A 27,039-nucleotide genomic window follows, 5' to 3' on the forward strand; every position below is an offset into this window, starting at 1 on the left:
AAAAGTTTTTAATTTTGATGAAATCCAGTTTACATATTTTTTCGTTTTGTCGTTTATGTTTTTGGTGTATATAAGAAACCATTGCCAAATCAGAGGTCATGAATATTTGCTCTTATGTTTTCTTCTAAGAGTCTTATAGTGTTACCTTTTATATTTTCATCTTTTTAAAGATTTTATTTATTTGACAGAGAGAGAGAGAGAGAGAGAGCACAAGTGGGGGGAGCATCAGGAAGAGGGAGAGGGAAAAGCAGGCTCTCTGCTGAGCAGAGAGCTCAACATGGAGTTCGATCCCAGGACCCTGGGATCATGACCTGAGCTGAAGGCAGATGCTTAACCAATTGAACCACCCAGGCACCCCTGTGTTTTCATCTTTGATCCGTTTCAAGTTAACTTTTTTATATGATGTGGGGTGTAAGGGGACATTCACTTATCACAGCATAATTTGTTGAAGAGAATATTCTTTATTCATTGAATGGTGTATATTGTTTTGATTACCTTTGTGGTAAATTTTGAAATCAGAACATGTGAGTCCTTCAATTTTCAATTTTTGGTCAAGATTGTTTTAGCTTTTGGGGTGCCTGGGTGGCTCAGACAGCTAAGCGTCTGACTCTTAATTTCGACTCAGATCATGATCTCATGGGTTGTGGGATTGAGCCCCACATCGGGGTCTCTGCTCAGTGAGTCCGCTTGAGATTCTCTACCTCTCCATCTCCTCCTCCCCTGCTCACGCACACGCTCTCTCCCTCTCTCTAAAATAAATCTTAAAAAAAAAAAAATAAAGTGATTATCTGTAGAGTGTATTATAGATGACTCATAGATTGTTGTTTGTTTTTGAGTTTTTACAAAATGTTATTCTGCCAGTCACTGCCTTTTAATTCAATAATTTGATCCGTTTACGTTCAGTATAATTACTGACAAGAAAGGACTTCTGCCATTTTATTGTTTTCTGTATATTTTATATCCTTTTTGTTTCTCAATTCCTTATTGCTACCTTTTGTGTTTAATTTTTGGGGGTAAGAGATTGTATTCCATTCTCATTTCCTTTTCTGTATATTTTTTAGCTATTCTATTAATGATTAATCCAGGGAGCACAGTTAATATCTTAAACTTACAGTACTTGTTGGAATTAATACCAATTTAGTTGTGATACTATGAAAAAACAGCTTCTGTACATCTCTGCCCCATCCCCTTTAAGTCATCATGAAAAATTACATTATCTCTTGTATGGCAATTAAAGTAGATTTATAATTATTGCTTTATGTGTTTGTCTTTTAAATCATATAGAAAAATTACAATTCAAACTTACCACCTTTTATACTTATCTATGTGATTATTTTTATTCTTTATTTTTTCTTCTGGTTTTGAGTTATGGTTTATTGTCCTTTCACTTCAGCCTAAAGGACTCCTTTCAGTTATTCTTGTAAAGCAGATCTACTGGTGATGAGTTTTCTTAGCTTTTGTTGTTCTGGGAATCTTACTTTCTCTTTGATTATTTTGAAGGCTAGTTTTGCAGGATACAGAATTCTTAGGTGACAGTTTTTTCTTTTAGCAGTTTATTTTTTATTTTTTAAAATTTTTAAAAGATTTTATTTATTCATGAGAGACACAGAGAGAGAGAGGCAGAGACATAGGCAGAGGGAGAAGCAGACTCCATGCAGGAAGCCTGATGTGGGACTCGATCCCAGGACTCTGGGATTACGCCCTGAGCCAAAGGCAGATGCTCAAACACTGAGCCACTCAGGTGTCCCTCTTTTAGCAGTTTAAATATATAATCTCACTGCCTTCTGTCTTCCATGGTTTTTGATGAAAATTTACCTGTTGAACTTCATGAAAGAGTTCCCAGTTAGACAAAGCAAAGGCATGCCCCTTGTATCAGTCCTTCAGACGGCACCTACACAGATCAAAACAGACAAACACTATTCCTTGAAAACAGGTCTCCTTAGCTCCCTTTTCGAATCAGGAACTCACAGTGGGAACTAGCTTTCTTCTTCAGACTGCTGCCAGACTGGGGAAGAGTTGGGCAAGGATATGTCAGACTGCCTGAAATCTCTCCTACCACATTGCAGCCCTTTCCTAGCTAAAAGTTTTCTTGGTTACTATCAACTTTTGGTTGTCTTCGAGAATACTAATAGACAATCTTTTTAAAACAAACATGCCTTCTCAATAGCTGATCTTCATTCAGTTTGACCCTGTATTCCTTGCTTCTTGAAATTGTATAATGTATTATTTTCATAGTTCTAAAAAAAAGGTAATACTTTTTTTTAAAGTATATAGAAATAATTTTGCTTAAGCACCAGATCAAATATTTTGCTTTTTTTTTTTTTTTTTACTAAGATGATTTGACCTTAATTTATAATGGTTAGGCTACTCTTGGTAAGACTTTATGCATTCCCTTTTCTGGTCCTCTAAAATCCCAGTAAAAAGATTTAATCTTCAAAATTGTATTATTTATTACTTTATATTGTGACTCAAAATAATAAATCTATCAAAGTTTTAAAAAAATATATAGAAGTAAGTCAATTTTCCATAACATCCTTTATTTTGAACATGTTTTATGTCTTGTAAAGACCTATTCAGATCATAGATTCAGAATTTTAAAAGTAAAGTGGTATATTTATTTTTATTTCCAGAAATATAATGATTTTTTAAATTTCTTTTTCCAATTTTACCACATTAGACTGACTACATTATAAAGTATACTGAGAATTTTCATAGTTTCTGATATAAAATAGCTAAAGAGGAAAAATGAATGTAAAGTGACAATTTTCTTTTTTCTTTCTTTTTTTTTTTTTTTTTTGGCAGGTTATTAACAAATTCAAACAGACTTACAACAACCAGAAATGCTGTATGGGCCCTCTCAAATTTATGTAGAGGCAAAAACCCTCCTCCAAACTTTAGTAAGGTATGAGTAAAATATACAAATTAAGGAATCTATCTACATAAACTTTTAAGTTTGTTTATAATATATGTGATTGCCTCTCAGCCACCATTGTCACTTGATATTTATGTATGTTAGTGTTGACCTTACAAATCTTCTAGTTTTGTTCTCATGTATAGGAAATTGAAATCCCCCAAAAGGTTAAAGTAATTCATCCAGGTCCACTATTAGTTGTAAAATTGGAAAAGTAAAAGTCCACAGTGGCTTGTGTTTTCCCAATGTACTTTTTATCTGTTTAGAATATCTTTTTCCCCATCTGTTCATATTCTGCTACAAGAATAGATTATTAGCAAATCTCCATTTTTAGTTCTATTTTCTTACCAATAAGATATTGTTAAAAAGACAGAACGTAGTTAAATTTCTGGGCTATTATTACACTTCTTTTGAATTCAGTATCCATGAGTGAAAGGGGAACATTGACTATAGCACTAAGAAGAGCTTAAAATCTGGTGAGGATTTAGTGTTAAAGTTTCTGGGGGCAAAAAATAATAAATTCCTAATTCAAAAATATGCATGAGTTGGTATGCCTTCTCATTTATACTTTTATCATTCCAATTTGAAATTTAAGATTTAGCCACATTTCATCTGAACCACCAACATAACTTTAAAATCTCATTGGTACCATCATTTATTGATCTTTTAGCACACTCCATAGCATGTTAGAGGTTCAATCATAGTTCATAAAATGTTTCCATTACTATCCATAACCATCCATAAAATTTTTCCAAATCATATTCCACATATATTGACAAGTATGTAATATGACTAAAGCTGGTTTAAGGCATTGTAAAGTATGCTACAAATAAAATGAGGAACAAAATTATTACTTTTTTTTTTAATTTTTATTTATTTATTTGAAAGAGAAAGGGCACACACTCAACATGGGGAAGGAGTGGAGGGAAAGAATCTCAAGCTGACTCCCACTGAGCACAGGGCCCAATGCAGGGCTTGATTTCATGACACGTGAGATTATGACCTGAGCCAAAATTGAGAGTTAGATGCCTAACCTGCTGAGCCACCCAGGGATCCCCAAAATTATTTGGTTTTATTTTTAAAAAATTTTTTGAAGAGATTTTATTTACTTATTCATGAGAGACACACAGAGAAAGGCAGAGACACAGGGAAGCAGGCTCCCTGCGGGGAGCCCAATATGGGACTCCATCTCAGGACTCTGGGATCACACCCTGAGCCAAAGGCAGATGCTTTATCTCTGAGCCACCCAGGTGCCCCCTAAATTATTATTCTAATTAGAAATTTGGTTTAATATGTATCTTAGAAAAGTTTTGTGTAAGCTATACCACAGTTCCTCAAGGAAACAAGTTATGAAATAATGTAGCAATGGCCTTAATTAGTTAAAAGGATTTTTTATAATTTTCACTTTATTGTAGAAGTATTTCTTTGAGTAGAAATACCATAAGGGATGAGTATTTGAACTGAGTATAATACAAGGAAAAGAATATATGGTACACAAGTACCTAGTAAATGACCTTTTTAAAAAACAAATGCATTATACATAAAAACATCATTTGGCAATGATTATTATAGAATTGAAAAAAATGTTTGTATTTTGAGGAGATAATAAGGATCAATTCAACTGATGGTGATGAATCCTTCAGCTATTTGTAGGTTTAGATGTGCATATGTAGAATTGGCTTGCTAATTATATATTCATGGTTTGAACATAACAATCAGTAATTTTTAAAATTTACCTTTTAAAAAATGGTATGGGATAACTGTATTTTGATTGAGTTTTTTGCATTGTTTTTCATTTTAAGTTTTTCTGTAAAATACTTTCCTCTTAAGAGTTTGTAGTTTTTTTCCCCTTAGCTTTTGAAATAGTATGCATCTGTATGTGTATATGTTAAGATGATAATTATGCAGTAATGGTTGTAAACGTATAGCTAGTTTAAAATCCTATGTTTCATTTTTTTCCATTTTTCCTGCTTAGTAACAGTATTGGATTCTTTTTTTTAAGTACTGTTTACATTTTGCGATCTTTTTGTGTTCTAATTGTATTACATGGTTTTTAAGAGTTCTTCAGCCATAGACAAGCAGTAAAGATTTAAAAAAATTTTTGTAATAACAGGTATCTAATATAAAGAACTCATTTTTAAAGAGTTTTTCTCAGGGACACATGGGTGGCTCTGTGGTTGAGCGTCTGCCTTCGGCTCAGGGCCGGGTCCCAGAGTCCGGCGATCAAGTCCCACATCGGGCTCCCTGCATGGAACCTGCTTCTCCTTCTGCCTGTGTCTCTTCCCCTCTCTCTCTGTGTCTCTCATGAATAAATGAATAAAATCTTTAAAAAAAAAAAAGAGTTTTCTCATAGAGATGCTTTTCCTGAAGAATTTGCTTATTTGAAAGATACTTTCAAAGTTTATGAATTTATAATTTATAAAACTGATAGTCTAAACCACATATTTGAGCTTTCTTTTTATTTTTTATTTTTAAAAAAATTTTATTTATTTATTTATTTATTTATTTATTTATTTATTTATTTATGATAGCCACAGAGAGAGAGAGAGAGAGAGGCAGAGACACAGACAGAGGGAGAAGCAGGCTCCATGCACCGGGAGCCCGACGTGGGACTCGATCCCGGGTCCCCAGGATCGCGCCCTGGGCCAAAGGCAGGCGCTAAACCGCTGCGCCACCCAGGGATCCCTTGAGCTTTCTTTTTAAAATGATTGCCTGTATGAAACATCTCATGGAATATTAAGACTTTGAGAAGTTCTATGAATCTTGAGAAGCCATGTGGTTACCTGAATTACAGGCCAATTCACATTTATAATGGTGAATAGATATTATTTAATAGCTGGTAGAGACTGTTGCTTATTTTCTCTTCTGTCCTACCTATACTATACTCTATTTCCATCCTCACTCTCAATTAATGACTCAGCTTCTTCACTGAGAAAATTGAAGCACTCTGAAGCGAACTTCATAGGTTATTACTGTCACCATCTGTATCGCTATGCATTCCTATCATCGTTGGTTACTTTAACCATGGTTCTTTATAAACTTAATTCATCTGTTTGTACACTTTGTAGATTTCTGTCTTCATCGCTCCGGGTACATCACTTCTTTCCTTCTAATAATTTAAAGATACTGTTATTTCTCTCATGTTAAATCTTTTTTTAGTCCCTGAAAGCCCTATTAGTTTCCCTGTTTACTGCCACCCCATTTCTTTGCTTCTTTTTATAGCAGAATTCCTCATTTGTCTGTTCTCATTGTCTGTTCTCTCTCCTTTCATTCTCATTGCATCCTCCAATCAGAATTTTCCCTCAGTCACTGCACTGAATTTACTTTCACTAAGGTCCTGAGTGTCTTTACATTGTGACATTCAAGGGTTAATGTTTAGACCTTTTCTTAAATGACTTGCTACATACATCACAGTGGTGATTCCTCAGTCTTCATGTTACCTGATCTATTGCCTTCACATGATACACTTGGTCACTTCTTCCTCCTGTGTATTTTTTTTTTTTTTTTTTTTTAAGATTTTGTTTAGTTACTCAAGAGAGACACAGAGAGAAGCAGAGACTTAGGCAGAGGGAGAAGCAGAATCCCTGTGGGGAGCCTGATGTGGGACTTGATCTCAGAAGCCCAGGATCATGACCTGAACCGAAGGCAGACGCTGTCAACCACTGTAATTTTTTTTTTCACTTAGTTTTCAAGCCACTACTTTAAGTTTTCCTTCTACCTCAATGATTGCTCCTTTACAGTTTCATATAGTAGTTCCTCCTCTTTTACCTCCTAAAGTTGAGAGTACAAAGTGAATGGTTTTGGCTGTTCCTTATATTTATCTGCATCCGGTTCTTTATTGATATTACCCATTATGTGACTTTAAATGTCATCCACATGCCAGCAACTTCCAAATTTCAGTGTTTGACTCAGATCTTTTTTTCTAACTCCAAACTTAGCATTTTTATTTGGCTATCTAATAGACATCTCAAATTTAACATATTTAAAATACAATTCCTGTTCTTTTGCCCAGAACCTTCTGTGCTAAGTTTTTCAGACCCATTAATAAAATTTTCATCTTCTATTATTTAAATGAAGTACTTTAACATTTTTACCTGCTTTCTCTTTTATCTCATACTCTGCATTCATTCCATCAGTAAATTCTGTTGCCTCTCCTGAAGAACATTCAGGTAGGGGTTCTTGTAGCCAAATTTGATCCTTGCTTGAGGATCAAGATGATAAGGAAAGGAAATAGTTTTAACATTGAATAAAAAGAATCTGTGAGTCTATCCTAATACTAAAAATCGGGAAAGGAAAGCTCTTTTTTACAGAAGAATGCCAATTAATACATGTAGAAGGACTTTGTATTAGAAAAGTCAGCCACCATGCTAATAATTGATTTGGGCAGGGATCATCAGTGAGTTCTAAGACACTTAAGTGAAATATTGCTGGGGAACAGAATATTTATATGGTTGGAAAGTATTGTCCTACAGAGTATTAATTACAAAGTAGGGAGTACGCCTGGGTGGCTCAGCAGTTGAGCGTCTGCCTTTGGCTCAGGGCGTGATCCAGGTTTGGGGATTGAGTCCTGCATCAGGTTCCATGAGGAGCCTGCTTCCGTCTCTGACTATGTCTCTGCCTCTCTCTGTGTGTCTCTCATGAATAAGTAAATAAAATCTTTTAAAAAATAATAATTACAAAGGGCATAGGAGGGAGTTTTGTTTACTGTTGATAATTCTAGTGGACTCTTGTCACCTTAACCAAATGATTAAATTTAACATTGCTAAGAAGGGAAAACTGACATTATGTGCCTTCAGATGTGACATGACTAAAAATAACACATCATGACCTATGTAACACTCTTGCTAGAAATGTTTAACCTGAATCTAATAACGAGGAAACAGGAAGACCAATCAGAATTGAGGAATGGTTTGTGAAATAAATGTCCTAGACTCTAAGAATATCAGCAGTGTGAAAGCACACAAATAGGATGAGGAGCTATTCATGATTAAGACAGTAAAGGCAGACCTATTGGGATGGTTAAAATCTAAAGAACTAATAATACCAAGTGCTGACGAGATAATGGATAGCAACTGAAATTCTCACACATTGCTGATAGAATGTAAAATGGCATACATTTTAGTAAGAAGACAATTTCTTACTATGCTATTTAGCAATATGGTACTTACCAGGAAATAAGAAATAGTATGTCTACAAAAAGACCTGTATATAAATGTTTACAAGAGCTTTATTCATAATCATCAGAAATTGGAAAACAGCCCAAACGTATATCAGCTGGTGTATGGATAAATAATTTCATTCATAAGGTGGAATACAACTCCACAATAAAAAGGAAGAAACTATTGGTGCATGCAACAACATGAGTGAATCTCACAAGCATTAAGCTAAATGAAAGAAGCCACACACAAATGCTGCATCTTGTATGATTTCATTAATATAATATTTTGGAAAAGACAAAACTATAGAAACAAAAAATCAGATCAGTGATTACCTGAAAGGGACAGAGAGGGTAGTTTTAGGGATGATAGAAATATTCTATATCTTGATTGGGTGGTAGCTGTACAACTGAATGTTTTTGCCAAAACTCTCGATAGAACTGTACACCTAACTATTATTTTTACTTTATACTTCAAACTTGATTTTTTTTATGACACTTGTGAGCTATAACAGGTATATGCAACATTTAATTACTGATTAGATCATGGATTGAAATTAAGTTTTAGTTTAAAAGATTTAAATTTGCTTTAGACCTTAGATAATATTATTGTAGCAATGAAAAATTTTTCGATGTTTCGATTTTTCGATAACAGTTATGTTGTGATAGGAGAATGTAAAGAAATACCATTTTTCTTAGGAGATACATGCTAAAGGATTCGGGGGGGGGGGAAGTATGATAATATCTGCAGTTGGTTCCCAAATAGGCCAGTAAATGCCATTTTTCTTAGGAGATACATGCTAAAGGATTGAGGGGTGAAGTATGATAATATCTGCAGTGTGTTCCCAAATAGGCCAGTAAATATATTTTTAAAATATATTTTATGTGCATATATACACATACATATGTATGCATATTTCCCATTTTATCTCATTTTCCCATGTATTCAAGAATTGAGATTTAATAAAATTTGTAATTTTTACTGCTTCTACAAGGTAATTCTTAAATGAACTGGCATTCCCCCCTCTCCTGGCAAGTGTGTGGGTGTAAAGAATACAAAGTTCTGTGGTATATTTTGGTACTGCTGCCTTAATATATGCTGACTTTTACCCACCATTGCTTTTGTGGCTTTAAGTGCAAATGTCAACAAAAGACCAATTATGTGTTAGTATAATTATGAAAATGGCTTTTACATTAAAGATTGCTTCTCCCAAAGGTTTCAAGAATCCTGCAGGGGTCCATGGACCACACTTTGAGAACCATCGGCCTACAACTTAATGCTAAATATCTGCTTAATTACATAATTCTTTAATTGCTTGCTTAATTACAATCTTCTTTAATTGCTTGCTTTTAAGCAATTTTTCCATAAGCTCTACTCTGACTACCCTTCATAATAATGTAATCTCTCAATACCCCAGCCATTGACCCACCTCCACATTTTACTCCACATTTTTTTCAACATCTTTTAACATAATACATGGTTTTAAAAATTTATTACTTATTTAAATAAAATATCTTTCTTCCACTGAAATAAACTCCTTAGAGTTAGGAGTCTTTGTCTCTTTTTGTTTCCTTATGTATTCCAAACTTACAGTATAATTCATATTAATAGGGCTTAAGACTCATTGGGTAGATTTTCTGTGATTTTTTCTATGAGAGATTTTATCATTGACACTTAAAAAAATTATTTTCACAATCATTTTATATTCTCAAGAATTTGTTTTTTGCTCTTATCTTTATATGGAATTTTTCTGTATAGGTGTTAGCTTTTTTATGGACCCAGCAAATTATCTACCTGAGGTTTTATAATTTCTTTGAAATTTTTTCTAAAGTACTAGAACCTTTCAAAAGCTGTAACTATTCTTTATTTGTGGCATATCTAGATTTAGTATATAGCTCTTGTCTGAGAATAGACTAAGGGATACTTTAGGTTACTGATAAAACTTTGAGTATAGAATCAGTACTGATCATGGCAATAAAAAGAGCAATCATCTCTGTGCTAGTTACTGTTCTAAGATGCCTCATACATTGTTACTAATTTAACAGTACTTTTTTTTTTTTTTTTTTTAAAGATTATTTATTTGCTCTCATGAGTAAGGGGGAGGATAGGGAGAGGGAGAGAGCAAGATTGGGCAAGCACAAGCAGAGGAAGGGGCCGAAGGAGAAGTAGAGTCCCTGCTGATCAGGGAGCCTAGTGCAGGGCTGGATCCCAGGACTCTGGGATCATGACTGAGCTATAGGCAGACACTTAACCTACTGAGCCACCCAGGTGCCCTTAACAGTGCTATTGTATCCCTGTTTTATAAATGAAGAAATGGGTTTTAGAGATATTAAGTAATTTACCCATGGTCCTACATCTAGTGAATCTAGGTCTGTCTGATTTGAGAAAGGAAGGATCATAGAATTTGTCTAATTATGGCTTTGTTTCATAGAATTGGAAACTGAGTCTCAGGTGAAGTGATAGGTTTATTTCACAACTGATTAGTTGTAATATTAATATGAAAGATTAAAGTCTCTTGCTATGTGTGTGGTTTTTCTTTTTTTTGTAACTGAAGATTCAGGGTTTTCAGTACATTAAAAAGTACAGCTTATTAGTGACTTCAGGTTTCTTATTGTATTTTCTCTACCTTTAGTCCTCAACTGACTATTAGATTTATTTCCAGTAGTGTACATGTAATAAGTAGGTTGAGGTTTATTTCAGTTGGATCATATTTCATGAGCATTGTATTAAACACTTAACTAAAACATTTTTACTTCTGTTAGTTTTGGTATGCCTTTTATGGGTGCATTATGTGTGTGATTTAAATATAGGGGATCTCAAATATGTAATTCAGTACTCTTAAAAACTTAAAATTACCACATATTTAATGTAAGATTAATTGGAGGGGCACCTGTGTGGCTGAGTCAGTTAAGCGTCCCGATTCCTGGTTTCCGCTCAGGTGGTGATCTCAGGGTCCTGAGATCAAGCCCTGCATTGTGCTCCCCACTCAGTGGGGAGTCTGCCTCCCCTCTCTTTACCCCTCTGTCTCTTCCCCAGCTTATGCACTCTCTTTCTTTAAAATAAATAAGTCTTTTAAAAAAAGATTAATTGGAAATAATCAGTTACATGTTCATATATATGATCATAATTTTAAAACAATAGAATGTTTTAATTTCTCTGTTATTTTTGTAGCATTAAATTTTTGTTTTAAAATGAGGTTCTAAAAAACATAAAATGAAGTTCTAGATTTTCCTCAGGAAACTCGATCTTAGATAAAATAGTTAATATTGGCTCTTTTCTTCTAGGTTTCACCGTGCTTAAATGTCTTGTCACGATTGTTGTTTAGCAGCGACCCAGATGTATTAGCAGATGTGTGCTGGGCCCTTTCTTATCTCTCTGATGGACCCAATGATAAAATTCAAGCAGTCATTGATTCTGGAGTCTGTCGAAGATTGGTGGAACTTTTGATGTAACTATGATTTATGATTAATAATTGTATGATTGTGTATTAAATCTAGCAGTTAGAGTAATTGCCTTATAATAATCTCTCAAGAGGTACTATTTTTAGGAATGATTGAAGAGCTATCAACCCCACTTTTCAGAACAGCTATCATGCTGAAAAGTTGATCTTTTTAAAAGTTGTATCTCATTTTCTAGTTGGAACTACTCATTTTGTGAATGTGTTTTATCAGTTTTAATCTTTTTATAAGTGGTAGGGACTTAATTCAACAGTTAGGTATAGAATGCCTGTTACTTGCTAGAGTGTTGTACAACATATTGTTAATGAAGTATAGAACATGGCATCTGCTCTCACAGAACCAGTAATCCAGTTAATTGTTACAGTAACCAATTTGTAAAAGCCCATGTAGTGAAAACATTTTGTTGTATTTCATTTGTTCTAGTATTTCACTTGCTAGGCTACTATTGCTACCTTTTTAAAAAAGAACATATTTTTTATAAAAGAAGTTAAAAACCTGTAAGAGAATTTGTTTTAAAAAGATTATCATTTTCTTAAAATTTTATTATACCTTTCCTTTTATCAGAAAACCATTAGGTAGGCTCAAACAAGGCAGATGGTATGAAGAAAAGAGCTCTAGTACAAAGACAACATCTGCCTAGGCAGGCAGGTCCAATGGGGGATCAGGGCTCAAGCTTGAGGTTGGCACCCACAGAGCAGAATAGCAAGCAGGCTGGATGGAGCAACACATGATAGATAACAACCTAGTTGGATCAGAAAATTGGTCATTTATAGGGGGGTTATGATAAAAGAAGCCAGTTTCTTATTCTAAAAGAATGGAGGTACAAATATGGAAAGGAGGAAATACAGAATAATCCCGTGGTATTAGATTAGAATTAGAGATACCAATGTGAACTCACAGCTTTGAACATAAAGAGATAGATGTAGAAATAAGTGTGTATGTGTGTGTGTGTGTCCTCTTAAAGGGTGTGGGAGGTAGTGACACATCTGTACTAAAAAGCCAAATACACCAAATCTTGGTTTTTAAACACTACTCTTCATTAACAGGAACCAAAGTTCTTGGATAAATGGCTGATTCTAGGGCTGGGACTGAGAAAAATTAAGATGAACCCAGAAAGTAGTAAGTGCTCAAAGAATGGAGAAATGTCAAAAGGACACAGACCCACTTGAGGGAACTCCTATGTAAACTTCCAAAATTCGGATGATTTGAGCATTAAAGTAAATTACAATAATATAACAATAGAAATCTGGGAGTCCACACTAAAATAAGTAGGTAGATTAATAGACTGAAAAAAAGCATATAGTTGGAATGATGGTATTATAAAATGTTTATTGGCATCAACATTAATAATAATTCAGACAGTACACATCAAGGGGTGGTGAAAATAGTGGTGCTGGTGCAAGTGGGGTAAGGAATGAGATTTTATATAGTCTAAAAGTATATCCTCTCAAAAATATTAAGTATAAAGGGAAAAACAGTAATATTAAAATAGAGAAATCTGACAGACACCATCATAAGTGACTGGAGTTTGGTTCTACTATTGTGGACAAAACAGGTATCAGATGCTATATAATGTAATGAAGGTGATAGCATTTATGATATCCCAGCTAAACATATAATTTGTGTCTTAATCATGAGGAAGCTTTGGACAAAACCTAATAATTGGCTTATGATTAGCATAAATGTCAAGATCATGAAATAAAGGAAAAATTGGGAATTGTTTTGAATTTAAAAAGACTAGAGACATGACAACTGGGTGTAATACATAATCCTGGATTAGATTCCTTATTACAGAGGTATTACTGGCAAAATTAGTGAAACTTGAGTGGGCTCTCTGGGTAAAGAGTATATAGGAATATTTTGTACTATTTTTGCAAATTTTTTGTAAATTGTAAGTCTTACATTGTATGTAAGTTCATATTTTTATTTTTAGGCACAATGATTATAAAGTTGTATCACCTGCATTAAGAGCAGTTGGTAATATTGTGACTGGTGATGATATTCAAACACAGGTGAGTTCAGACTTTAATATAAATTGTTAACATAATAGATTTTAAGAAATTTATCTAGTTTCATACTATTGGTTACATATTAATCAAGACTTGAGCATTACCATAACTATATAGGCATGTATAATGTGTCAGTAAGCATATTCTCGATAAGAAGTGATCAACCTCAAATATCTGTATGTGAAAGCACTATCCTAGATCTATATCAATATAAAGAAGTACAAGATAAGAGGTTGGGTCTCAAGGGATTTATAATAAAATTGATGGGAAAATATGTATTAAAGCAAAACAAATTACCCAGGTTAATGAAAGTTTGCTGAGAGCTGATTGGTCAGTAAACGCTATGGAAGTTTAAAAAAGAGATCACTGTGCTGAGAATGAGAAATCTTTGTAGATTCCATAAAAGAATTGTAATTAAAACTATATTTTAAAGGTGGAGAAGAACTTAAGTAAACTAGAAGAGATTTTTGTGAACATAGGTACAGAGGCAGACATGTATGATTTGTATTTAAGAAACATTAAGCCTGACTGGAGAAGGAACTGGTAGGGTTGATTGATAATAGTTTTAATGTGGAGTTGGTTGGAAGGAGGAGCGCTTTTTATAGTAGATTGAAGACCTACTTCAGTGAATTCAGAGAATGGAAGGAAGGATGGCAAGGAAACATTTTCTGGGTTAGTAACCGTGTGTCTTTCTATCTGTGTTTTGGAGGATGGTGAGATACTAGAAAAGATATGATATCAAGATTGACCTTAGGTCTGGGGCAATCTTTCTTGAAGATAGGAACTTAAACTCTGATGTTAAATTTTCATTTGCCACCATAAATTTATTCTAATTTACATATTATTTTTCAGGTTTAATCTTTTCAAGTTCTATTTAGATATATTAGTTAAGTAGTTGATCCTTGGTAATTGATAGTTATTAATTTAAAATAGCTCTTTAAACAAGAATACTCTTCTAAACATAACATTTTCCAGCAGAATTTTGGTGTACTGCTTCATACATTCTTCAGCAAGTAAATTTAATGTAAATCATTGCGGGTATTCCGAAAATAGGAACATAATTATGCCATGGAGAATGTAAAGGGACAAGGCAATACAGATTTCTTTACAAAAGAAAAGTGGAACAGTAAAAAATTTTAATGAAAAGTAATGTACTTATTCTACACATTGAGGTCTTACCAGTTATGGAATTAGGTACTTTCAAACTATTTTTTTTTTCATCGTTTCATTTGGTAAAACTAGAAGTTGGATTCTGACCAGTCACTAAATCTATCTTGAAATTCTTGTATCAATTGAATTCTTAAGTATATTTGTAAACTTGAAGGACACACTTCTGAGTGTCCTGCTTATTTGCATTTTAGTGGTTTGACAGCACTTTACTGCAACAAGTTTTGGCAAGATGGGAGAGTAGAAGATAGCAAGTACCTAAGTTTTACTTTGAAAGGAAGTTCTTTTTTCTTAATTTAGTTTTTCATGAGCGATATTTGTATTTCTAAATTAGTCTATCTTTTTGTAGTTTTTTGCTATGAAACTTTGTTTCCATTTCTGATTTTTGTTTCAGGTAATCTTGAATTGTTCTGCATTACCATGTCTCTTACATTTGTTGAGTAGCCCTAAGGAATCAATAAGAAAAGAAGCCTGCTGGACTGTTTCTAATATCACTGCTGGAAATAGAGCTCAGATTCAGGTAAATATCTTTCAGATCTAAGAAAACAGGAAGATCTCATAAGTCAGTTTGGACAAAAGTTACCATATTATCAGTGATTTTTTTTTTTTTTTTTTTTTTTAGTGTTACTCAAAAAGATTCTTGAAAAGTATTTTACAGAACATGGCCTTTTCTCCTCCAAAATAATAAGATTTATTTATAGTAGTTTGGTAAGGAATCGTGTGATGTGTGTATGTATAAAATTGCCCACAGTGCTAGATACATATGACTAGTCTTAAAAAGAGATTGGTTTTTATTAGTTTTAAGTAAGTTAGGTAATAATATTCCTCTCAAAGCTTTTAAGTGATGATTTTTTAGGGTCTTATTAGGCTACTTGAATCAAAAATTACTTATCCATTTTGATCAAGTTATCTGCCTTGTACTTTTATCATCCTTTTAAGTTTATATTCTATTAATATATTTTCCAATCTTGAAAGTATATGAAAGTTTATTGAAAGATTAGAAGGATTTCCAAAGGTGTTTTCAAAAAACTCTTTTAAAGCCAACGGGTCTTATTATTTCTGTACTTATTAACATTTTTAAAACAGCATTGGCATTGTTTATGCTGTATCATTTTTCCTTCTCAGGCTGTTATAGATGCAAATATTTTTCCTGTTTTGATTGAGATTCTTCAGAAAGCAGAGTTTCGCACCAGAAAAGAAGCAGCTTGGGCTATAACTAATGCAACATCAGGAGGCACTCCAGAACAAATAAGGTGTGATACAGTTTTTTTATTCGATTTCAAATGTGAACAGAACAAAATGAAGTACTACATACTTTTTATTTGTTGATGAAACTAAAACATTATTTCTAAGTCCGTTTAGTATGCATTTTTATTTATTTTTATTTTTTTAAAGATGTTATTTATTTATTCATGAGAGACACAGATAGAGATGCAGAGATACAGACAGAGGGAGAAGCAAGCTCCCTAGAGCCTGATGTGGGACTTGATCCCCAGACCCAGGATCATGCCCTGAGCAGAAGGCAGATGCTCAACCACTGAGCCACCCAGGTGTCCCTTAATGTGCATTTTTAATGTGAAATGAAAGCATTTTGTTACATCAGTTATATTATTCATTCATAGTAGGGTTTTTTTCTTTTTTTCAGCAGTAAAGGATAATTAACATCACTTGCCTTGGCAGACTATTTCAGATTAAAAATCTGAAAAAGAACAGTCTGTATTAATTTAAAAAATATACTATAATGGACATTAAATATTTTGTATACCATTAGAGTCACATACATATAACTTTATTATATAGGAATGGCTGGTATGAACATCCACTTACTTAAGTAATTATTAAAAATAAAATTAAAAATAATACTGAAATAGACATTTGTTTGTATAGTGATGTTCTCCTAGTTGTTAGCCTTACCTGCAGATGGTATCTTTTTTTCTCTATACTAGTTTTCTTTTTTTCTTTTTTCTTTTTTACAGTTGGTTTTTGAATCTAGGTCTTTTGTTATTTGTTTACTTGTTTCTTTTACTGACAACGTAAGTAGTAGGTACAGGGGCTTTGAAGTCAGGCTGCTTTCAAATCCTGTTCCCTGAATAAAAGTTGTGTGACCTTGACAAAGTAATTTTACCTGTCTCATCATCCACAGTTTCGTCACATTTTCAAATGAATTTGGTTAATGGATAATCAGTTATGGTAGTTTCTTAATAATTAAATGGAATTCATATATTGAAAGTGCCTAACATGATGCCTGAACATTAAGTTCTCTACTGAGTTTAGCTGCTATTATCATTATTATTTGTTATCATCATCAACTTTTATGACCAGAGTTGATTCCTAAATTTCTTTTTATCTTGTACTTTTACTCTCTTTTCCCCCATAGCAAGGTTCTACTTTGCACTTATATAAAAGTCTGACTTCCTACAGAATCTTCTTCTATGGATTTGTCTGAAACTCAGGACTTTTTAAGTTTCTGGAAGTGACTGTAGAGGGTATTTTCTAATGAGTGTTTAATTTATGTCATAATTTATAAAACAAGAAGTCAAGCTACTAGCTATTTTACAAATCACTGAGAGGATTTTGAAATATACCTGTTGAGAGATCTTTGTCTTCTTGCCTTCATTTATACTATTATCTTGATGTCTTAGATTTATATTTCTATATATTGATTACATCTTTTCTGCTTTTTATTTTCCACTTTCTTTCCATTACATTTCAATCTCATATTATGAATATAAGGAGTAATAAAACAAGATCTTCCCTTTGTTCTAGTTTGCATTTTTTATAAACTAATATTTATCTGCTTTGTGAACGAAAGTTTCTTTGTTCATCTACAAATAGTTGTATTTTTTCAATTTGTTTTCATTATTATGTCTAGTTCATATATTATTACCTAAATTTATTGGTGTGTGTCAGGTGTCCAAAATGAGATCATTATTTTTTCTAGCCATTTTTGCCATTTCATTAATTCTACATATATGGAAGGAAATCTTGATCTTAGATTAATTTCAGCATGCATACCAATAATATTTGTTGAATGTCTGATATTGCCAGTTGTACTAATTCATTTCAGTTATTGAGTGCCTGGAGAATATCAGATACTTTCATATACTTTTTGTCCTTTAACTCCATACCTCTGTGAGATTTATTCAACAAATATATTGATTAAAGTATATAGCAAGTGAATACTCTAATGAAGGTATATACTTTTTTTTTAAGAAAAGAAGAGTGGAAACTGACTTTTGAACGCTTAACTGTATTTTTACAGCAACCCTCTGAGCTTGGTACTGTTATTACCCCCATTTTTAAGATGGAGAAATTGAGGCACAGAACACTCAAAGTCATACAATTAATAAGGAATGCAATTGGAACTTGCATGCAGTCTGGCTTTAGTACATGTTTTTTTCCTTTAGCCTTAATGGACTTTTTGCCAAGTAAATAAATCAGTTACTTTATTTATGTTATAGAGAATGGAAAAGAAGTGCTAAAAACTATAAAAGAACAGAGTATTAAAAAATGAGTGGAAGGGATGCCTGGGTGGCTCAGCAGTTGAGCATGTGCCTTCGGCTCAAGGCGTGATCCCAGGGTCTTGGAATCAAGTCCCACATCGGGCTCCCTGCAGGGAGCCTGCTTCTCCCTCTGCCTGTGTCTCTGTGCCTCTCTGTGTCTCATGAATAAATAAATAAAATCTTAAAAAAAATGAGTGGAGTAACTTTTGTGAGCATTGTTTATTAAAATTACTCACAACATAGACTGTTTTGCTCCTAGAAGCCTACTGTATGCTTCTAAAAACAGGAGATATTTTAGAGCATCAGCTATGATTGTTTTTGTGGGAAATTTGACTTCGATGTCACTTCTCCCTATTTCTCCCTCCTCCCATATGACCCCAATGTGTGTGCATAGGCTCACATTTTAAAAAAGAAAGCACCTTGAAGCCACTATTCATAGTATTCATATGCTGTGCAAAAACAGGCCCAAGTACCAGTTTGCTTGCATGTGTATTTTTGTAATATTTGTAATATTACTTATTGCTAATTGTGGTAAATGAGAATAGGAGAGTAAAAAGTTTTCTTGTTCTTATGTAAGTGCAAATTAAATGTTTTAATGTTTGAGTTTGTATAAGAATATTTTTCTTAATTGTTTATATAACATCACTGAAGAATATTTGCTATAAATAACATTTAAGTCTTTCTAATTGTGTTTTTTTTTTTTTTTCTCTCTCTCTGCTTTTTTTTCAATTACTCTGAAGGTATTTGGTAGCTTTAGGTTGCATTAAACCACTTTGTGACCTGTTGACTGTTATGGACTCTAAAATAGTCCAAGTGGCTTTAAATGGACTTGAAAATATTTTACGTCTTGGAGAACAAGAATCTAAGCAGAATGGGATAGGTATTAATCCATACTGTGCTCTCATTGAAGAAGCATATGGTAAGCAGTGAGTTCAAAATGTATCATATAAGTAAGTCTTTTTGTTTTTAATTGACATATAGCATTACAAGTTGGTCTCAGGTGTACAACATAATGATTCAGTGTTTGTATATATTGTGAAAGGATCAGGATCACCATCATAGTCCCCGTCCAGTACATTCTATCCCCATGACTTATTTATAACTAGAAGTTTGTACCTTTTGACCTCCTTCACACATTTTGCCAACTTCCCCCACTGGCAACCACGAGTCTGTTCTCTGTATCTATGAATTTGGTATTTTTTTTGTTTTTGGATTTCACATACAGGTGATATTATATAGTATTTGCCTTTCTCTGTGTGGCTTATTTTATTTAGTGTAATGCCCTCAAGGTCCATCCATGTTGTCACAAATGGCAATATTTCATTCTTTTTTATGGCTGTGAATAATATTTTATTATATTCATATATACTAGTTTTTTAAATCCATTCATCTGTCAGTAAACACTTATGGTTGCTTACATACCTTAAATGCCACTGTAAATAGTGCTGCAATGAACATGGGGATGCAGATGTCTTTTCTAGTTAGTATTTTTGTTTTCTCTGGATAAATATCCAGAAATGGAATTTCTAATTTACATGGTAGTTCTGGTTTTTTTGAGTAGTTTAATTTTTTGAAGAACTTCTATATTGTCTACCACAGTGGCTTTACCAATTTATATTCCTACCAACAATGCACCAGGGTCCCCTGTGCTCCACATCTACACTTCTTATTTCTAGTCTTTTTGATAATAGTCATCCTAACAGCGGTGAGGTGATTATTTCATTGTGGTTTTGATTTAAATTTCCCTAATGATTACTGATTTGAACACCTTCTCAGGTACCTGTTGGATATCTGTCTTCTTTGGGAAAATGTCTACAGATCCTCTACCCATTTTTTAACCAGATTGCTTGTTTTTGGTATAGAGTTGTATGAGTTCTTTTATATATTTTGGGTATAAACACCTTAAGATATATGATTTGCAAATATTGTCTCCTTTTCTGTAAATTGCCTGTTCATTTTGTTGATGGGTTCCTTTGCTGTGCAGAAGCTTTTTACTTTGATGTAATCCTACTTGTTTATTTTTACTTTTGTTGTCTTTTGGTGTCAAATTCAAATTTCAAGACCAGTGTCAAATAGTTTATCACCAATGTTTTCTTGTACTTTTTTGGTTTCAGATCTTAAGTTCAGGTAATCCATTCAGGGCATGTTTTTGTGTACAGTATAAGATAGTGGCCCAGTTTCTCTTTTGTATGTGGCTGTCCAGTTTTCCCAGCACCATTTATTGAAGACACTGCCCTTTACCTATTGTATGTTACATTCTTTGCTCCTTTGTAGTAAATTGATTTTACTAGATTGCAAAGCTAGAATTCTCAAAACTTACTGGCAGTAAATTGATTTTACTATATTACAAAGCTAGTTTTACTGGTTTTGCCAGTAAGTTTTGAGAATTCTAGCTTTGTAATATAGGTTGAAATCAGAGAGTATGATGCCTCCAGCATTGTTTTTTTCTTAAGATTGCTTTTGGCTATTTGGGGTTTTATGTGGTTCAATATAAATTTTAGGATTGTTTGTTCTGTTTCTGTGAAAAATGCCATTCGTTTTTTGATAAGGATTATATTGGATCTAAAGATTGCTTCGGGTAGTTCAGACATTTTAGCAATATTAATTCTTCCATTCCATGAGCACAGAGTATCTTTCCATTTATTTGTATCATCTTCCAATTTTAGTATATGTGCTGCCGAAGCGAGCACTATTTGTATCAACTTCAATTCCTTCCTTTTTTTAGTTTTCAGTGTGCAAGTGTTTCACCTCCTTTGTTAAATTTATTCCTAGGTATTTTATTCTTTTTGATGCACTTGTAAATGGGATTATTTTTAATCTCTCTTTCTGATAGTTATTGGTGTATAGAAATGCAATAGATTTTTGTACTAATTTTGTATCCTCCTTTACTGAATTGACTGATTCGTTTTAAGTTTTTTGGTGGAGTCTTTAGGATTTTCTATATGTAATACCATGTCATCTGCAAATGGTGATACTTCTTTTTTAAACTAGATGCCTTTTATTTCTTTTTACAGCCTAATTGCTCTGGCTAGAACTTCCAGTACTATTCTGCTATAATACAATTGAAGAGGTTTATCTGTAATTAAATGAAAAATATTTTCAGCATCACCCAGACTTAGTGTAGATTTTTCTTCTTGTAAGCAATAAAATAGAGTGAGTGCTCTAAATTCTGCTTATCTTATAAAAATAGTTTCACTTATAGTTTGTACTTTTGGTATATTATACAGTAGCTTCATTGGATTTGTAAATAGTACTCTATTCCATACTGATCTCCTCTGGCTCATTCTCTGAGAGAATGTGTGTGTTTTTTGCTCACTTTTTAGTTTCTTCATTTTGTTTTGATGCTTTCCCTTTTTGTGGTTTTTATAAAGAGCAAAATCAATCTGGAAAGGACCTGTGGAGTACAGAATCTGAAATTGTCATTCTCTAAACTTTTTTAGAGAAACCAAACTTATTTGGGCAAAATCACATAGCAAGGTGGAGTCTTTGATCTTTTTATTCCCAAGCCTGTGTTACTCCCTCATACCTCACTGCCTTATGTTCTCATTCTTGAAATTTAAAACATAAGTGGTATTGTCTATCAGCATATGCAGAGATTTGATAAAAATAACAACCCCCATTGCTGATGGACTGACAGATCCTATTGGTTCAGTATTTTGGTTCAAATATTTGATGAAACTTGGATAACAATTTTCTTTGTATATATATATGTGTGTGTGTGTGTGTGTGTGTGTGTGTATGTATATATATACATATATATAAATATATATGTTTTGTATAACAGGTCTGGATAAAATCGAATTTTTGCAAAGCCATGAAAATCAGGAAATTTACCAAAAGGCTTTTGATTTGATTGAACATTACTTTGGTGTAGAGGAAGATGACCCAAGCATTGTACCTCAGGTGGATGAAAGTCAACAGCAGTTTGTTTTTCAGCAGCAGGAAGCACCAATGGAAGGGTTTCAACTTTAACTTGTTGGGGAAAAATTAATGGCTACAAAGGGTAATTTCAGATATCACTTCTTTGTTACAATGTCAGTAGGAATGTTTGATGTGTTTTTACTTAGAACAGAAAAACAAGTTGATGCACTTTTAAAAAGCAAAACAAAATTTCCATTCAGATGCAATTTTCATTATAGTTTTGTTTTTATTTTAGTGTACCTATATTTGTGTTTTTATTGTTTTATCTATTTTTTGTAACTATTTCGTGAGCAATTAAATACATATGAAATTATTTAATAACTTAAGCTTGAAAAGGAGAACTTTGGTAAAGTATTACATATAATGGTTCTGAATTTTTTCTAGCATCTTGGAAACTGCACATTAGCAGTACAGCTGATAATTGCATTTTGGCAGTAAGTCTGACATGCCCAATCTACTAAATCTACCTCTATCTTGAAGCAAAAACAAAAAGCTTCAGAAGCATGAAATAGTGTAAAAGCTAAATTAGAATGTGAAAATATCTATTACCTTAAATTATAAATCACTGTGCTGTAGGTTATACTTTGCAAAAAAAAAAAAAAATTACAACAGGAAAAACCTGTAGGATTTATTTATAAAACATAGAAGTATTGTACTGATAATCAATTAAAATGTGGCAATTGTGAAGAGAAAAGCTGTTCTTCATGTTGAACACATTAAAATGATTACACATTTAAATATTTGTGTTTTTAACATGTAAATGCTATTATATTAGTATATTTTGTATTTTGACCAAATATGCTACCATTTTTGAAATAGTGTTTTATTATTTTTTCACTCTTCATTTTAAAAAGCATCATGATAGAGATGCCATCATGAATCTAAAGTAGTGCTGCATAGCAAAAATAATACTGTAATTCTTTCTCTGATTTTTTTCAGAGCAGTAATTGAAAAGTTTCACTTTTTGTGTAATGATAAACTTAGGTACTTGAATGGCAAAATTATCCTGAAGAAATCACCTTGTTGTGTGTTAAATTTTAATAAATGACTTAATGCTTAGAGACTAAAGGATGACACTAATGAAAATTGTTAAGGATTCTTTGATATAGTTGAAATCTGTATTAGGGACTTTTTTTTCATTTTTCATAATAATCGGAGGGCCATACTGCTGCTTGTTGTAAATCAGTGTATTAAATTACATTTGTATCAGATTGGTCAAGATAATGTATGTGTTTTATGTATTAACAGCAAAAACCTCTTCAAACCATGAAGCTTTTTAAAAAAGTTTCAATAGAAAAAGTATATATATTTATTTATAGATGCATATGTATATGGTGTCTGTGTGTTATTCTCACAGTGCTGTACTTGGTAGAGCTTTCCAAGCAGATATGGTACTGTTGAAACTCAGTCTTTTCATTTATAGTTAAATGCAGGCTATTTACACTTCCAATTATATACCTGAAATACTTATTTAAAAATTAGTATACAATTGTTTTAAGATGGGAGGTAAAGCATTTTTGATATGATTCATAGTCTATTCTGTAAAGAAAGATTTCATTTATGATAGCATTTATAATGTTTCTGCTGGAAATCAGAGGCATGTTACAAGAAGAAAATGTATATAGGAGTACTTTTAAATTGTATGACACTTTGTAAATTATGTATCATGAAACTAGCTTTTGGCAAGACACTTAAAACCTACAGCTCTAAAATACAGGTTTAAATGGTGTCCATAATGCTGACTGTATCTGCCAAACCTCTTTTATATATTGTTAAGTAGAGGATTGTATCTGTGCCCTATTTATTGTAGTGGAAGTTACAAAGTTTAGTATAAAAAGCTTTTTTTGTGGTATGTATATTTAAAAGAACAGGGTAGTTCTGTCCAAGATTACCAAATTGATGGTGAATTTATGAGATAAACATTTTTTTGTGGTACAGATGGTTCCAAGTATCAGGTAACAGGGTATTCCACTCTTTCTAATCAATTGAACTTGATAATGCAGCATAAACTAATTCATAAACTAACCAGCTGTGCCTGCTTTTATTTTGAGGACCCTGTAGTCACATAACTATCTAAGCTAAGTCTTTGAAACAAATAGTTCTTATAGAAGGAAAAATAATATATATATGTCTATACACCCACACACATAAAAAATGATTTTTGAGGGGACAATTTTTAAATTTTGCCAGTAAAACAAATCTTGTATCTCTAAATACAGAATATGGCCATGTTTTAAGCATCTAAATATAAAATTATATTTAATTTCTTAGATCTGTTATTTGGGTAATTAATTTAATTAGATTTGAATTCAGGAGGGAGTATCTAATAGTTGAGACCAGCTATTGACATGCTGATGACTTAATTGAATCAAGAGTAGCAAATACTTTGTTATTAAAAATTTTTTACATATGACTACTCTTTTCAAATAAAATATTTAAAAAGCTCCAAAATGTTATTTCATTAATCTTCATTCACCCTTACGGAAAAAAAAAAATTCTTTTTTAAACTTGCTCTCCTAATGAGATATTTAAATTGAATAGAAACTGTGCCAAAAAAAAAATTTTAAACATATTGTAAAAAGGGGAAATGCATGCAACATTAATGTAAAAATCAAGAAAACACTTGAAAGAACCTTTTACATTTATTTAAATTCATTGTTTTATTTTGTCTAAATTTTAATTTGTACTAGTTAATCTATGCAATCATGCTTACTTGTTTTGTATTTGCAAGTACTTGACTCAGTAGCCTGGTGTTTTTAACAAGTTTTATTTTTAAAGGTGTTTCTAGAACTTAAATTTTTAGTGTCATTTTTTTCACTTAACTGGTTGCACCAGAACAAGAAAGCAAAACAAAAACAAAAACAAAAAAACAACAAAATCTGCTGGCACAAAAATAACATCATTTGGTACCTGTAAAACTTTTTTTGCAAGGTAAAGGTTGATTTATTGAATAAAGGACTAAAAGAAGCATTACCTTTGCCTCATATTTTTTCTGAAAAGGAACATTATGGAAAAGGTAACTCTAATACAAGGTCTTAGTGAGCTGTTCTGAATTCAGCTATCTACTGGCTGCTTTGTGAAACTGTGAAATCAAAGTAATTGTTAACCTTTACTTATTTTAGTTCATAGCATTACTGTTTTATGAAATGTGACATATTAGGAGCCAATATGCTAGGGCTCTACAAGGATAATGTGTCTTTAAATTCTGAATTGGGGAGTGGGATGAGGGGAGGATATTCTTGCCTAACTAAACCAACAATTGAGCAGTATGCAATATTATGAAATGTTACAGCACTATATTAAAAATAATAAAATACTATTTTACAATTGTATTTATATAAATGTGTCAGTTTCATTTGTTCTCACTTAGGATGGTGTATTCCTGATGGAACAAAAACAGATGCTCTCATTGACTATAATTCCCTCCACTTTCTAAAACCAGATTGTTGTTTGTAGCATATCTGATAAAGCCGTATGTTGCTTTTATTTAAAAACTTGTATGTTGTGCTATACAACAAATTTATCTTTGTATTTCAAGCTTTGGCAGTTAGCAGACATTCACATGTTTTGAGATTACTTTTTCCTTTTCTCTCTTTTTTTTTTTTTTAAAGATTTTATTTATTTATTCATGAGAGACAGAGAGAGAGGCAGAGACACAGGCAGAGGGAGAAGCAGGCTCCATGCAGGGAGCCTGATGTGGGACTCGATCCCCGGTCCCCAGGATCACGCCCTGGGCTGAAGGCGGCGCTAAACCACCGAGCCACCAGGGCTGCCCTCCTTTTCTGCTATTTTAATGCAATACAGTGCACTACTTAAGGGGTAAAGTTTTAAACGTGATAAATAGAAATCAGAGAGAATATCCAATTTAACTTACTAATGAACTATGGGACACAGGGTACACACTGTAGCCAAGCCTAAGCCTCCTAGCCTAGTATTTTTGTTTTCTTCTGCTGCTACTATATTTTTTGCTTTGCCTGGCTTTGTTTCCTTCAGTATTTGAAACTAAGTTTAATCACAGAATAGTGAAAGTGATTGGATCAATTATTTTTGGTACCTTACTCTCAGTAAGGCAGTCTGCAATTTTAGTGACAAATGAGTTCCTGAAAATGTATGAAAATAAAATTAGAGGTCAAACAATAGACTTAAATATGCAGTGGCATTCCCTCCCCAGAAATTACTAAGTGTACATCCTTTAATGTGTTTTTGCTCAATTTTATATATGTTCTTTAATTTCCTTTCCTTTGGTATTTGAAGAGGACTAAATTCGGTAAACACACGATTCCCCCTTTTAGCATATCACTTTTTACATTTGTTTCAGTAGTTTGTCTTAGGATATATATATACATCATATCATTATTCATAGCACTTTTAACATTTCAATTTTCCATTCTGTTATTAAATAAAACCTTCAAATAATTGCACTGGCTATAAAGCAACACCAGAACTAGAATGTTGATTGGGAGCAGCCCCACCAAATAAACAATTTGGAATGCTCAGTAGTTCATGCACAAGCATTTTAATATGGAGACAGTAGGCAGTTTAGGGATTTTAATTTGTAATGCTGAAAAGTGCTTCTTATTTAAAAATTAAATGTCTTAAACTTGTAGACTACTCATGAGGGATCTCTCCTGTTCTTTTGCAGTTATGGTTAACATGTTTTTAAAAGCTAAAATAGCATGACAAAATTTAATATACTCTTTAGAGTTTCAGTATGACTCACTATTTCCTAAGCATTCCATCTTTTAAATTGTTTTATTATAAAATATACACAAAGAGAATAACGTGTAAGAAGTTTGAATAACAAAATGAACACCTACATATACACCACCCAGTTTAAAAAATTATTCTTTGCAACCATTATTCTGGATTGTGTTAATAATTCCTATGTTTTTCCTCATTGTTTTTTCTCATGTT

The 27,039-nt window shown here is 32.7% G+C and overlaps 1 protein-coding gene across 2 annotated transcripts in view; it reads left to right on the top strand.

The window, feature by feature from the left end:
- KPNA5 (karyopherin subunit alpha 5) overlaps positions 1–25,455 on the top strand; it is a 42,959-nt gene extending 17,504 nt beyond the window's left edge. For both annotated transcript variants that reach the window (XM_072831577.1, XM_072831579.1), the window contains exons 8-14: positions 2,803–2,902; positions 11,352–11,515; positions 13,459–13,537; positions 15,096–15,221; positions 15,827–15,954; positions 18,945–19,123; positions 21,989–25,455. In XM_072831577.1, coding sequence (XP_072687678.1) covers positions 2,803–2,902; positions 11,352–11,515; positions 13,459–13,537; positions 15,096–15,221; positions 15,827–15,954; positions 18,945–19,123; positions 21,989–22,176 — 964 coding nt within the window. In that variant the 3' untranslated portion in view covers positions 22,177–25,455. The remainder of the gene's footprint in view (positions 1–2,802; positions 2,903–11,351; positions 11,516–13,458; positions 13,538–15,095; positions 15,222–15,826; positions 15,955–18,944; positions 19,124–21,988) is intronic.
- The last annotated feature ends 1,584 nt before the right edge of the window (positions 25,456–27,039 follow it).

The sequence above is a fragment of the Canis lupus genome, chromosome 1, assembly GCF_048164855.1.
Source record: "Canis lupus baileyi chromosome 1, mCanLup2.hap1, whole genome shotgun sequence".
NCBI lineage: Eukaryota > Metazoa > Chordata > Mammalia > Carnivora > Canidae > Canis > Canis lupus.